This window comes from Colobus angolensis, unplaced genomic scaffold (assembly GCF_000951035.1).
Source record: "Colobus angolensis palliatus isolate OR3802 unplaced genomic scaffold, Cang.pa_1.0 Scaffold241, whole genome shotgun sequence".
NCBI lineage: Eukaryota > Metazoa > Chordata > Mammalia > Primates > Cercopithecidae > Colobus > Colobus angolensis.
Genome location: NW_012115611.1, coordinates 1,746,999 through 1,760,424, shown reverse-complemented (window position 1 = coordinate 1,760,424; position 13,426 = coordinate 1,746,999). Strand labels below are relative to the sequence as shown.

At 36.8% G+C, this 13,426-nt stretch overlaps 1 protein-coding gene across 2 annotated transcripts in view; it reads left to right on the top strand.

Annotated features, from left to right (window-relative positions):
* The window catches only part of KHDRBS2 (KH domain containing, RNA binding, signal transduction associated 2), a 613,407-nt gene that overhangs the window by 317,788 nt on the left and 282,193 nt on the right, over positions 1-13,426 (top strand). For both annotated transcript variants that reach the window (XM_011945628.1, XM_011945629.1), the window contains exon 4: positions 10,466-10,612. In XM_011945628.1, coding sequence (XP_011801018.1) covers positions 10,466-10,612 — 147 coding nt within the window. The remainder of the gene's footprint in view (positions 1-10,465; positions 10,613-13,426) is intronic.

The window sequence follows — 13,426 nt, the reverse complement described above, 5'->3', positions numbered from 1 at the left end:
TGCTGGCCCTGGTGCTAAGCCCCCCACTGTCCAGGGCCTGCGGCAGTGGCCTGTTGCTGCAAGTGCCAGGCCATCTGCGCAGGCGCCCCTGGGAAGTCGGGCTGGCATGTGAGTGGCTGGTGTAGCCCTGGTTTCCGCCCACGCCTCCCCCTCCGTACCTCCCCCTGGGACCCTCCCACTCCGCGCCTCCCTGCGAGAGGAGGGAGGAGGCTCTGGCCGCAGCCAGCCCAGAGAGGGGTTCCCACAGTGCAGTGGTGGACTGAAGTGCTCACACTGGCACAGGATGGTAGGCGCCCAGTCAGGTCAAAGGCCCGCAAGGAGCGGCAGGGCTTCCTAGTGGAAGAGGGGAGGCCCAAGTGGGCCAAGTCGAGGCTGCTGGCCTGGGGAGGCTGTGGTGGGCTCCCTAGAGGTTGGTCTGTTCTGGGCTTGGCTAGGGTCCTTTGCTGGAAGTGGGGACAGACATTACACAGGAGGAGCTGAGAGTGTGGGCTGCTAGCACGTTGTCACCTCTCACTTTCTGGACAAAAATTCTGATTTCAGCTATCTCTTTCTTAATTTAAGCTAGTGAATTACCTTAGTTTGAGTTCCCCCAACAGAGGGACTGTGGTAAAATTTACTTATGTGAGGTTTGTTTGGAAGATCTCTGGTGTTCCAGGTAGAGGCATGAGAAGTGAAATAAGGAAATGAACGAAACCCAGAGAGGGTGCATTCTCAAGCAAGTTAAAACTGTGGGAAACTAACTGGTGCTTATTCCACCACAGAACTCTGAGAAAGAATATACAAATTAGCACATGCAAAGGTTGAACAACCTTGGCTATTTATACACCAGTTCCTCCCCAACCCCGCCCCAGTCACTAGTTGAGACTTGGAAAGCAGATTTCTTCCCTGTCCTATGCTAGGATGGAGGGATCTGCAGGCCAGAGCAAACCCTCAGGTGAAAAAGACAAATCAATGCTGATTGCATGGAGATAGTAAGGCATGGGGATATGGGCAGAGTATCAACAGAATCTGTTACCATTTGTTTCAATGGGTGATGAGGAAATACAATTAAAAACAAAAATCTTCTCTCAACCCAGAAAAACTCTACTTTCCAGAGAAAGTGAACACTTTTATTAGTGAATGAGCATTGAACCTGAATGTGATGCACATCACAAGCAATCTACTAAGAGAACACAAAGACAAAAAGAAATCTCACACTTTTATATAGCCAAGCAGATACAACCCATTACATACGTGTTTTCAAGAAAACAGTAAGTAGGCTCAAGTAAGAATGTGACAGCACTATTTGTCAAACACAATTCACCCTAACTTTACCTGGCAATTGGGATGAGCATCTGAATTAGCTAATTGGCTTTATCCAAAGGAAAAACAAACTTCTTGTATCCTTATGGCAGGAACTAGTTTTGTAACTTGGAACAAGACATCCACCAAAGTTAGGTTCCTATCCTTTGACAGAAAATGGGAGACAGGGATGCTATCTCCAATGATGTTTACATTTTAAAGAGATGATTTCCTGAGCCCTTGGGAAAGACATTACTAGGTCATAAACCTGACAAAAGGCCTATCTAGTCTCCAAAAGGATTTATATACATTTCAAAGGAAGGAGAAAGCACTTATAATTACAAGTTTTCTAACATAAATGCTCTGAGAAAAAGGAGAGTGGGGAAATCTATTTTCAACAGAGACAATCTAGACTCTGATTTTTAGTTTGTATTTGTTCTTACATGGTAAATCGTGTCTTTTAACACCATAAATTTTGTGTCTGCATTTTATCTCCTCAACTGCTTTTAAAAATGTTTTTTTTTTTCAAATGTTCATCTTTTTCTTCCAGCAATTCAATTGACACGTGTTCAAATGGCATGTGTTCAAATGTTCTTTCTGATTTCCCTCTTTATGGCTGCTAGTATTAGTTACTGTTTTTATTTGTTAGTGTAGATACAGTTGTTGAAATACAATAGTGTAGGAATCCTTCAAATAGTGGAAACCAAAGTGATTCTCACCCTTGTAGACCTGTGATGCCTCTCCTGATACCTTTGCTCCTCGGTTTTTCTGATTTTTCCCAGTCTCAAAGGCAAAGTGTGCTCAACCCGTTTCTTGGTTTCTTCTCAGCTTTTGAGGTCAGAGAGAACTAGAACACTTATATGCACTTCCTCTGCGAGTCCAGAGATCTCTGAGTGCCAGTTTCTTCCCAGCACCCACTCCCCACTTTCTATGTCTTTTCATCAGATTCCAACGCTGTTTGGCAAGTACCTCTGTAGTCTTAGACCAGTTTCTTCTACAGAACCCTAAGAAAGTCCATTTGTATTCAGTTAGAATTGAGAAAGAAAACATAAGAGAAGCTCGTTGAGATAAGTGTACTCTCATATTGCCCTGTTCCATGAAACAAGTATTTGTGAGTACACTAATTAATAGGCAACTGAAATGTAGGAAAACAAGTCTCTCATATGTTAATTCAGAGTGAAGACCTATAAACTTTTCTGTAGATTCCATTTGATCAAGATCAATTGCCTTCTTTTCCTTGATTAAACAGCTGTTCTTATTGTATCAAGACACTCATTCACTGTTTGGACAACACCCTTTTATTATTTGAGGAATTTACCATCCTTGATATAGCCTAGAGTGTATGATTTAAGCTTCCTACTCTCTAGTAAACCCACAGACTACAAACTCAAGATAAGTAAACTTGCGTTTGGCACTAACTACTTCTCTGCATTCAGAATCCTGTGCTACTTTTTAAAATATCACCCTTGGTTCTGTTGATGCTTCTAGTACTTTCTGTGCCCTAAATGAATCTAGTGAGTATTGTATGGATGTGCAATTGTGAAAAGATTTCCCTTCTCATAGGTGACCATTTGGAGTATGGATGGCCTGATCCTGGAAGAATTCTTGCCACATTTAATTCAAAGAGAGCAGGCATTTAGAAGTGAAGTGGCAAGAGTTTGAAAGTGCTCTTTAGGATCTAGCTATTGCTTCTCTATCATGCACTTATATGTATCCATTTGTACAAAATCCTTTTGTGTGTGTAAATTTGGGGCAACTAATTTGTTCTGGCATGAAAGAATTTCCACATATGCCCATTTAAAAATGTCTTTAAATTGGGAATTCAGAACAATCCCATTCAGGCCAAGGTATAAATAATAAATGTGTGTTTATTTGAATTTCTTGATGGTAAAAGCTGTGCAGACAATAGACTTACTTATTTTTGAAGAAGATTTATGTTAAAAGAAAGTACCCTGTGGCATCAAGAAGAAAAAACCTGCAAAAAGCACTTTAGTAAATTATAACTCTGAGGTAGAATATGACAGTAATAATTGCTAAAGCAAAAATAAATGTATAAAACTTGCACATACAGTATATCATGCATTTTCAACTTTTTTATTATTTGGTTTATTCCTGTCATTGGAAGAGCTACTCCTGTGAGAATAATTGGGATTTTAGAAGTTTAATTATTTTGGTTCATATATAATTTAGCATATTGTATTAAAACTAAGATACTTCCTATAATAATGTTTAGTAACAGTAATATTGGATTTGGTCTTGTGTTACTACCGTTATAAGTACCCACATTTTATAAGTGAGGAATTAGAAGGCTGAAATAGTGGAGCTACTTGCCCAAGTTTATATACTATTAAGTGGAAAAGCTGGAATTTTAAATTCTGGCCATCATGAAATAGAAGCTGTGCTGTTAATTGCCATGATATGTGGTCCATGTTATGTGATCCATGTAACATATTGTAGCCAATAACCCTACAGTTTATTTGAAAGGTACAATTTCAAGAAAGTACACATGATTCTGTGGACTAAATGTTTGTGTCCCTCAAAATTCATATGTTGAATCCTTGATCCCAGATGTGATGGTATTTGGAGGTGGGGCCTTTGTGGGTATTTAAGTTTAGATGAGATCATAAGGTTGGAGGCCCCCATGGTGGGATTAGTACCCTTAGTAAGGTACTAATTAGTACCCTTACTAAGGTGGGATTAGTAAGAAGAGGTGCCAGAGCCCTCTCTCTTCTGCCATGTGTGGGAGGATGCAAAAATAAGGTGACCTTTCTGCAAGCTAGGAAAAGAGCCCTCACCAGGAACAGAATCTGCTAGCATCTTGATTTTTATTTTCCAGCCTTCAAACTATGAAAAATAAATGTCTGTTGAATAAGCCACTCCGTTTATGGTATTTTGCAATAGCAACCTGACCAGACTAAGGAATATAATGATGTTTATTTTTCCTTATCTTTCTAAAACACTTGAGCTTTTTGGTTTAGAATAATTTTCAAGTATATATTTCCTTAAAGTTATACATTTAAATTAACTTAATAACTAAACCAACATCAAACTGATACACTCTTCGTTATACCACAGCAAAATTATATTATTTCAAGTGAATTTAATGTACAGAATAAACATTCATTAACATAAAAGTGTGACCTTGGCATAGGGCAGACCATTTTCAAATCCCTTACTAAATGAATAACCACAACCAAGTTACTTAGCTTCTCTGAGAGAAAAAACTAACCTTCTTTGAGTGTCTATACTATGCCAGGCACTGTACTTGCAGTTTATGTATATTACCTCATTTCATCTTTTCATAAGAGGTCCACAGTCTCTCTGTTTTACAGATTAAGAAGCTAAAGCTTAAAAATTAAACAACTTTCTTCAAACATCACAGATAATAAATATCAGAACTATTAATTTAAATCTAGATTTCTCTGACTCCAAACTTCATTTTTTAAGAAACCATATACTCTAGTGCTTCCAAAATCCACCCAATGTTTCTATGGTTCTATAAAGATTAAATTATGTATGTACATAAAATATGCAGGGATGTCTTTACTGTAGATGCTTAAATAATCACATAAAAGTAGTCATTTATTTTTAATTTTGCTTTGGTCATGTGTCAGAAGACACTGTATTTGGATCGTAGTATTTTCTAATACTGAAGTTCGAAGTATCAGGATGCCTGTGAGGGGAAGTCACATGCTAAGTCATAAATTACTGAAGCTGTGAGAAACTGGAGACATCATCATGTCTAATGTTGCCTACTGTTTTTGGTTTACTGTACTTGCAGAACAGTATCGTCTCACCTGAAATTTTTACATATAATAAGGTCCAACTTGAGCTGATGTCATTGAATGCATAGGAAAAGATCCTCATTTTGATCCATGGCAGTCTCTGAAGTGCGTTGGGAACCTGGGTGACTCCCTATAACAACATTTGAAAATGTCCTCTTGGGTTACCTCCTCTTCTTTTGCATATGAAGTAACTGGGAGCCACAAGAGCAAACTACTTGCTGCAGTTTCACACAGTTAGTAGTTCTAAGGCAGCTTTAACTTCTGGTCAAGGCTCTTCCTGGACCCTGGGCTATATAAGAATCTCTACAGGAAAGGTTGATATTTGAAATATTGAAATTTGAGTTTTGAAATATTTGTTTCAATACACAGAGAGAAGTAAAAAAAAAAAAAAAAAAATGGTCTTTAAAATTGTGGCAGTTGAGGCTAACCCATATTACTAAAAAGTTTCCAGTCTTTGGGACCTTTCTCTTTGGACTCTAAAGATTCATAAGGTTGATTTAAGGGTGAAAGAGTAAGCATTATATTTATACAGCTATTGTTTCTCCTAAAGTTGAAATATCCTAATTAGAACCTATGCAACTGCCCATACCGTTATCGAGTAAGGTAGCAAGCCATAGGAGAGACTAGGTGGGAGAGGCTATTGTCAAAAAAGTTACTTATCCTAATTTGTTCATGAGCACCACGATAGTCTTTTGGATTACAACCTTCTATTATTTGTTTATTTATACAGCCTGTGTTTGTGCTTATATTTGCAGAAAAAAATATGTGATGTTTTGCATACTTTAACTGCATAGTTTTTTAATCATAAAATGAATTATAACTGAATCTGCGTATTTAATGCTGGCAGAAAAACTTCCTATTCTAACTTGGGTCCAGTTGGTTGGAGGCTTGCAAATTAACTGACAATAGATTAACAGAGGAAAAGACAAAATGTACTTACACAGGCATGTGGCAGTTGCTCGGTACTGAGTAGTTCACTGAATAGCCAGGGATAAAGTTTATATACCAAACTTTAGGGAAGGGGTGTTTTCAGGTTTTAATGAATGGATGGTTCTGATAAGCCTTGTTTACACAATATTTTGGAATGTCCTAGTGCCTAAGATCAGTTCTTCCCTGACTGGAGACCACTCCAGAGTTAGGGATTGTGGTAGCTGACTTTGGTAAATCTCTGTTTTAGTAAGATTAGGTTATGTTCAGAACATATATATATATATATTTTTTTTTGCTTATTTAGCTCAACTGTTTTCACTTTAAAATAACATTTGTATGAACCCCTGGGGCTCCAAATGGGTCTCCACATTTTTCCCATCTGAAACTTCCCTAGAAATTTCACAAAAATAACTAGGTTGATTGCTCTGGGGAGAAATTTCAGATTAAAAATTATAAAATATGATATCTGTAAAAGGGAAACAGAAAAAGATTAATGATTGGAGCATAGGATGAATCCAGTTTTTAACTGCATGGTATAGCCCAGTGAGAAGGGTTCTTGATGTTGGGCTCTAAGTATCTTAAGGGAGAACAGAAGTGGTATAGGTGTAGTCATGGTTATTTTCTGGAGCACAGCATGGAAGCTGCAAGTGTTCTGGTGAAATTTTTGAGTGGTCCAAACTCTTTCAGCAATAAATCTTTTGGTGTTTATGTGAAGTCAGAAAGCTTTCGTTACAGGATTTTGGGAAAGTGGCAGTTTTAATTCTCAGTGATTCCAAGTAAGGAAGGTGGTAGAAAAAGTAGAACTGTTAATTGATGACAAAATTAAGAAGATGGTAGGACCCAGTTTACAAAGAGATGCAAGTAGCTAAAAAACAATAAAGATTAGAATCTAATAACCTGTAAGAGTAGTTTATAGTTTTCCATTGAAACGTAAACCTTGTCTTTACAGTACACCTGATTTTTAATCAATGATAATCAAAGGAAAATTATTCTTGTTTGCAAAACAAGTCCTGATTACATATGATTTGGCTTGATTATAACCTAAGTGAAGCAATAATGGTAACTGACCACATGGATCTTTTTAAGTTTCCTCTGCTGAAGTTTTTTATTAACATAAGGAATCTCAGATTGGACTTTTAAAAGCCTTCTCAATGCTGTGAAACCAAGCCAAGAACCAACCACCTTACTTCACCTGCAGTACCTATAAATTTTTGCGAATTCCTCTCTTCTCGACATCCCCAGACTATCCCAAGTATCCTAAACCCACCCAGAAGTGACCTTTGTTACTTATCTTAAAGGCTAGAAACCCTGTAATCTAGGTATCAGGCCAATTTTTCCAAGAGACCTTTGTAAGCAGTGGCTCTATAAAATCAGTCTTAGCTGACGCCTATAATCCCAGCACTCTGGGAAGCCAAAGTTAGAGGAGCACTTGAGCCCAGGAGTTTGAGACCAGCCTGGACAACATAGTGAGACTTAGTCACTGTTAAAAAAGAAAGAAAGAAAGATAGAAAGAAAGAAAGAAAGAGAGAGAGAGAGAGAGAGAAAGAAAGAAAGAAAGAAAGAAAGAAAGAAAGAAAGAAAGAAAGAAAGAAAGAAAGAAAGAAAGAAAGTTACTGTATTCTAAACTGCCTGATCATATCTGATTTGATGCACTTAATTCTCAAATATGACATTCCAGTCCAAACTATGGTTATATAATCAATGTTTCCAATTATTTCTTCATCACATTACCTAGGGTAAATTGTGGGGAAAAGAAAGATCAGACTGTTACTGTGTCTATATAGAAACGAGTAGACATAAGAGGCTCCATTTTGTTCTGTATTTGAGATGCTGTTAATCTGTGACCATACCCCCAACCTTGTCCTTGCAAGAGACATGTGCTGTGGTGACTCAAGATTTAATGGATTTTGGGCTGTGCAGGGTGTGCTTTGTTAAACAAGTGCCTGGAAGAAAGTTATCACCATTCTCTTAATCTCAAGTACCCGGGGACATGTACACTGCCAAAGGTCTCGGGGACCTCTGCCTAGGAAAGCTAGGTATTGTTCAAGGTTTCTCCCCATGTGATAGTCTGAAATATGGTCTCGTGGGAAGGGAAAGACCTAATTGTCCCCCAGCCTGACACCCGTGAAGGGTCTGTGCTGAGGATGACTAGTATAAGAGGAAAGAAGGCCTCTTGGCAGTTGAGATAGAGGAAAGCATCTGTCTCCTGCCCGTCCCTGGGCAATGGAACATCTCAGTGTAAAACCGGATTGTATGTTCTGTTTACTGAGAAAGGAGAAAACCGCCTTAGAGCTGAAGGTGGGACATGCTAGCCTAGCGGCAATACTGCTTTTTATGCACTAAAAAGGTTTATGGAGATGTTTGCATATGCATATCAAGGCACAGCACTTTTCCTTAAACTTATTCATGTCACAGAGATCTTTATTCATATGTCTTACTGCTGACCTTCTCCCTACGATGATCCTATTATCCTGCCACTTCCCTTTTTCTAAGATGGGTTTATAAAATTATTGGACATACTGCTTCTGGAAGATGTGATTCCAAAGGGTCATCCCAAGTAGCAAATGACGATCACCACTGTGTCTTCCAAGGATAGTAGGGTCAATTAACTGCTGTTTTCTTTATTTTGTTGAGCTCCACCATGAGCTAGTCATGTCACTCTAGGTAATAGCAATCAATGACCATATTATTTTGCTTCATACAGTTGAAAATTACTTGAGTTCCCTAGGAAATTCTAGGTGTAAGGAGAGGGTAACACAAAAATAACCACATGAGCATCAACATAGGAAGTGATAAAAAGGGCCAGTGTCAAGAAATCTCTGATTTAATTATTTCATCATGTGTGCCAAAACCAGTTGGCCCCAGAATGAACAAGCAGCTTGCACCTTAGCAGGACCCGAAGAGAAAATGAATGTTTACTACACCTCATGAGTGTATTTTCATTCAGTCTAGTGTCGCTTCTCCTCCCCAAACTGATAATTGGGCACTAAGAAAAGCTCTGAAGTCCTAGGTAGAGTTTGAAAGTATCCTTAGAGAAGTGAAGAGTGGATTTCCAGGCTACAAGGTGCTATTATCAGAAGGATTTGAGTAGGTGAAGAGTATATATACAGGAACGCAGGGATGCCTTTCCATCTCTTTCAGGGATCCTTCATCTTTTAAAATGATGAGCATTTCTGATCAGGTAAACACTCACATTAACATGAGTTATACAGTTAACTCACATGACATCAACAGCAAATTTGTTGTTTTTTAAATCCAGGTAAGTTCTATTCATGTCATGTCTCTAATCTCTACATAAAACCAAGAATTACATGTTTAGTTTTATTTTTTGAAATTTAGTGAAGTAACTGCTGGTTGTTTCTGTGAGGAGCAAGAAAGATAAAACATAATTAATGTTATTTATGTTAACTTTTCCACCAAGTTTTACATCTTGAAATTCTAAAAAATGCAAATCTGCTTGCAAAATGAACTGAGTCCAGATCCAAATTTGGCTGAAGCTATTTAAGTCTTCTAACTGCAGTTTCATAATCTGAAACATGTGAATATGTACAAAATGATTTTGATTAAAGATGAAATGTATAAAGTACTTAGTATTCATTAACAAAATATATGTATCATATATTGATTTGTGCTGCACCTGTACTGAATTAACCAGGTTTCAATAATGACTTGGGCACAATACTAGGAAAAGTCTCTTCCAACAGAAATGTGTTAGGTTGGTGCAAAAGCAATTGCGGTTTTTGCCATTAAAAATAATGCCATTTAGAGCAATGAATGGCAATTGCTTTTGCACCAACCTAGAATCATTGGTTAACCAGAAGTTATGTAGCCTATGCAGAATCAATGCCAGCAAAATGTTAAACAACCACCCTTTAGTATTCCCGTATTGACTAAATAAATAAATAGATAAGTAAATAAAGGCAGCAAGAGATAGAAAAGCTGTGGGTATGAGGCTTGCTGATAATCTGGGCTGGTGATAACATAGACTTGGAAATAAGCCTTGACTTGTATAGTTAGCCTACTTTTTATCACAATCAAGTAAACTTCCTAACTTCTCAAACAGTAGCTAGAAAGTTCTAGTTTTCTTAAAGAACACAGTGATAATCTTTCACTTACTATCTGCAAAATGCTAAACATCAAGCACAAAACAATTCTTTCCTTCCACAGTGTAGTCATGTAGACTACAGTGTTAATGGTAATTCTGACTTATTTTCAGGGGTTTAGCATTTTCATTTACCTAATTAAAATCTGTTGTAGATGATAATTATGGCAGTTTTTTAAATCATTCAAACACTCAAAAATGATTTTAAAATCTTTAAATGGCTTGTAGCAGATTTTTATTTCTCAAAGGGTTTCTTTCTACTTATGGAAAATTTGCTTAAATTATGCCCCTTTGTCATATTCTCAGTAAATGTTAAATCAGTGTACAATGAGTGGATTTGTATTTCTAAAAATAACCTTTTTCACAGGAAGAAGAACTAAGGAAGAGTGGGGAAGCCAAATATGCCCACTTGAGTGATGAGCTTCATGTATTAATTGAAGTGTTTGCTCCACCTGGGGAAGCTTATTCACGTATGAGTCATGCATTGGAAGAGATTAAAAAATTCCTGGTTCCTGTAAGTGTCTTTCATTTTTTACAGTGATGTTTCTTATCAGCTTCTATTTTAAAATGCACCTTTGATCTTCACTGACTTTTTAAAAGGAAACTCATATTGCAAACCAATGATCTATCCATAGGTCAATACAAAGCTAAAATAAAATAGGATACCAAAACCGTTTAACACAGGACCTGGCATGTTGTCATATAGTGATGGTTTAACAGCAATATTTGTCATGCTGGTGTCATGCCAGGCACCAGTTCATAGTCATGAAGAAGAAGACATGTTTATAAACATAAATATATAATTGAAGTTGTAGACTTTTGTATTACATCTTAATCACTTGAAAGGTTATCGTTTGCAATTTACAATTAATAGGGAAATTATTTCCTGGTATAGTGGAAAGGGAAAGAGATCAGATATGTAATAATTTGAAATAAGACAATGATATCATCTCAACATATCAGATGTATTTTCATGTGATGGTATGCCAGGTGTTGGCTCATAATAAAACATAATATAAAATAATCTATATTAGTAAAGCCAGATATTTGTTGACTTTAAGCAAAAATTGGAAAAATAAACTCACCTACTATGTGACGGCAACAGAGAATGTTTATTTAGTAGGGCAACAAATTCAGGGTTGCATACTGAGTAGAATTCTCCACTGATTTTCTAAGAAATAGAGGAAGGTTAAATGAATGAAGCTTTCCTAAAGGTTGACAATTTAGCATTCTAGGAAGAAGTCGCTCAAATAGAAATCTTGGCATCAGGCTTAGAGCTGGGAATAAGATAATTAGAAAAGAATGCTGAGTAAAGTTTTCTGGAGTGTCTGGAAGAGCCTTCAACAGAGAAAGCACGCAGCTAAGATAGATCTACACAATGAAGAAACTGTAGATTTCTAAATAAGCAATAAACTAAGAGGAAATGGTGGGTAAGGTTCATTGATTGGCGGTTATTTTAAGAATGGAAAAAGAAAAATAAAACCAGAGAATTTCAAGAATTTAAAAGTATCAAGATCTAGTCACATAATCTATTTGTATGTCCAGTTTAAAAATTAATTTCTCTCAAGACAAGGTTATAGAATAATTGCAGACTGTCCTGATTATTCCTTAACTTCATTTGCGCACTGAATTTCTGCACAATTTATTATCTGGTGCTCATCTGAACATCTCCCCAACTAGATCTCATATTTATTAAGAATGAGGATGCTATGTTTTCTTTTCCTTTTGCCTCCAAACTAAATGCCTAGTGCTGTATTGTGTAAGGAATTTTACCGTATTTAGTTCAGACCATACCTCTGGTAACATATATAGTAAAGAAATGAGACTAGGACTGTACATTACTAACATACTTCGTGACTTCAAGTCACTTAAATTCTCAAGGTTTCAGTTTATTCATCTTTAAAATGAAGATAGTTATCACTGACCAGCCTCTATCACAGTTATGGTGAATATTAAATGGGGTAATGCGTATGAAAGGACTTAGAAAATTATAAAGCAGAATATTAATGTATGGTTTAAATATATTATGGAAAATATAATAGAAATATCTGGGGATGATTTTCTGCATAGTCATTAATTGATATGTAAATACACATGCTATATATATATACGTATGTATGGCTTACTCTGTAGGCTAAGTTAACACTCCTTTATTAGAAATGTCAGTAATACATCTCACTTGCTCACTTCCTAGATATAATGATTCTTGTAATTATTTCATTTGTATACTCTTCTCTGAAATATATACTGTGTGAAGATAGGGCTGGCTGGTAGTATCTCTTTTGGCCAACACTGTATCCCCATCTTAGCATCATGCCTAGCACAATAAATATTTATTTGATAGTTTGACTGATGGAATTATGGAATGGCTGACTAAAGGCATGAGGAGTGATGCAGGGGATAAAATAGCTATCCAGGTAAAATTTTGGGGTAATACCCCACAATCAAGATGCATCATCTATACAGACACAGTTGAAGAATGAAAATATTACCATGACTGGTGTGACATGGCCATACCTACCTCTGTGATTTCATCTTGTATATCTAACTTCTTATCATTGCACTTCAGACATGCTGGCTTTTGTTCATTCAGCAATCCAGGCTCACGATTCATTAAGCGCCTTTGAAGATTTTTCTCCAAAGTGTTGACATGGCTGTTTGCTTAGCATCCAGCTGTCAGCTTAAATGTTAGCTTTGCAGAAAACTCTTCCCCAACCACACAATCTAAAGTAGCTGCCCCCTTTACCTTCTGTCATACAGTCTTACAATATTTTGTACATAGTATCACTAACCACTGTATTTAACATTATAATTCATTGTTCCATTATACCCTAGCCCTTTTCACTTATTTATTTTCCTCATAGCTCCTATCACCTTCAGATATTTTATGCGTGTGAGTGTGTGTGTGTGTGTCTTGCTTATTGTTGGTTTCTATGCTAGAATATAAATGTCATGAGGGCTCTTCTGATATGTCTCTCAATGTTTTATTAATATATTTTCCCATCAATGAAAATCATAAATTTATCCCATTTGCCTTGCTTGTATCAGCAGAAAGCAAAGAACGGGAGAACCGCCAGGGGCAAAAATGAATTGCCAGTGTTTTTTATTCTATGAAATCACTTGGTGATCTAAATTTCTTTTGATATTTGGTATTAAAGCCCACAGAAATGCTAACATATCTATACATTAACATTTGCAAACATTGTAGATGAAGAATTCTAAGCAGTAAGAGGCATGCTAGAACAACAAAGAAGGCTAATATAGGGCAAGACTGGAATTCCACTGACATTTTGTTCTTCTACGAAAGGGAGTAATTTTCTATGGTAGA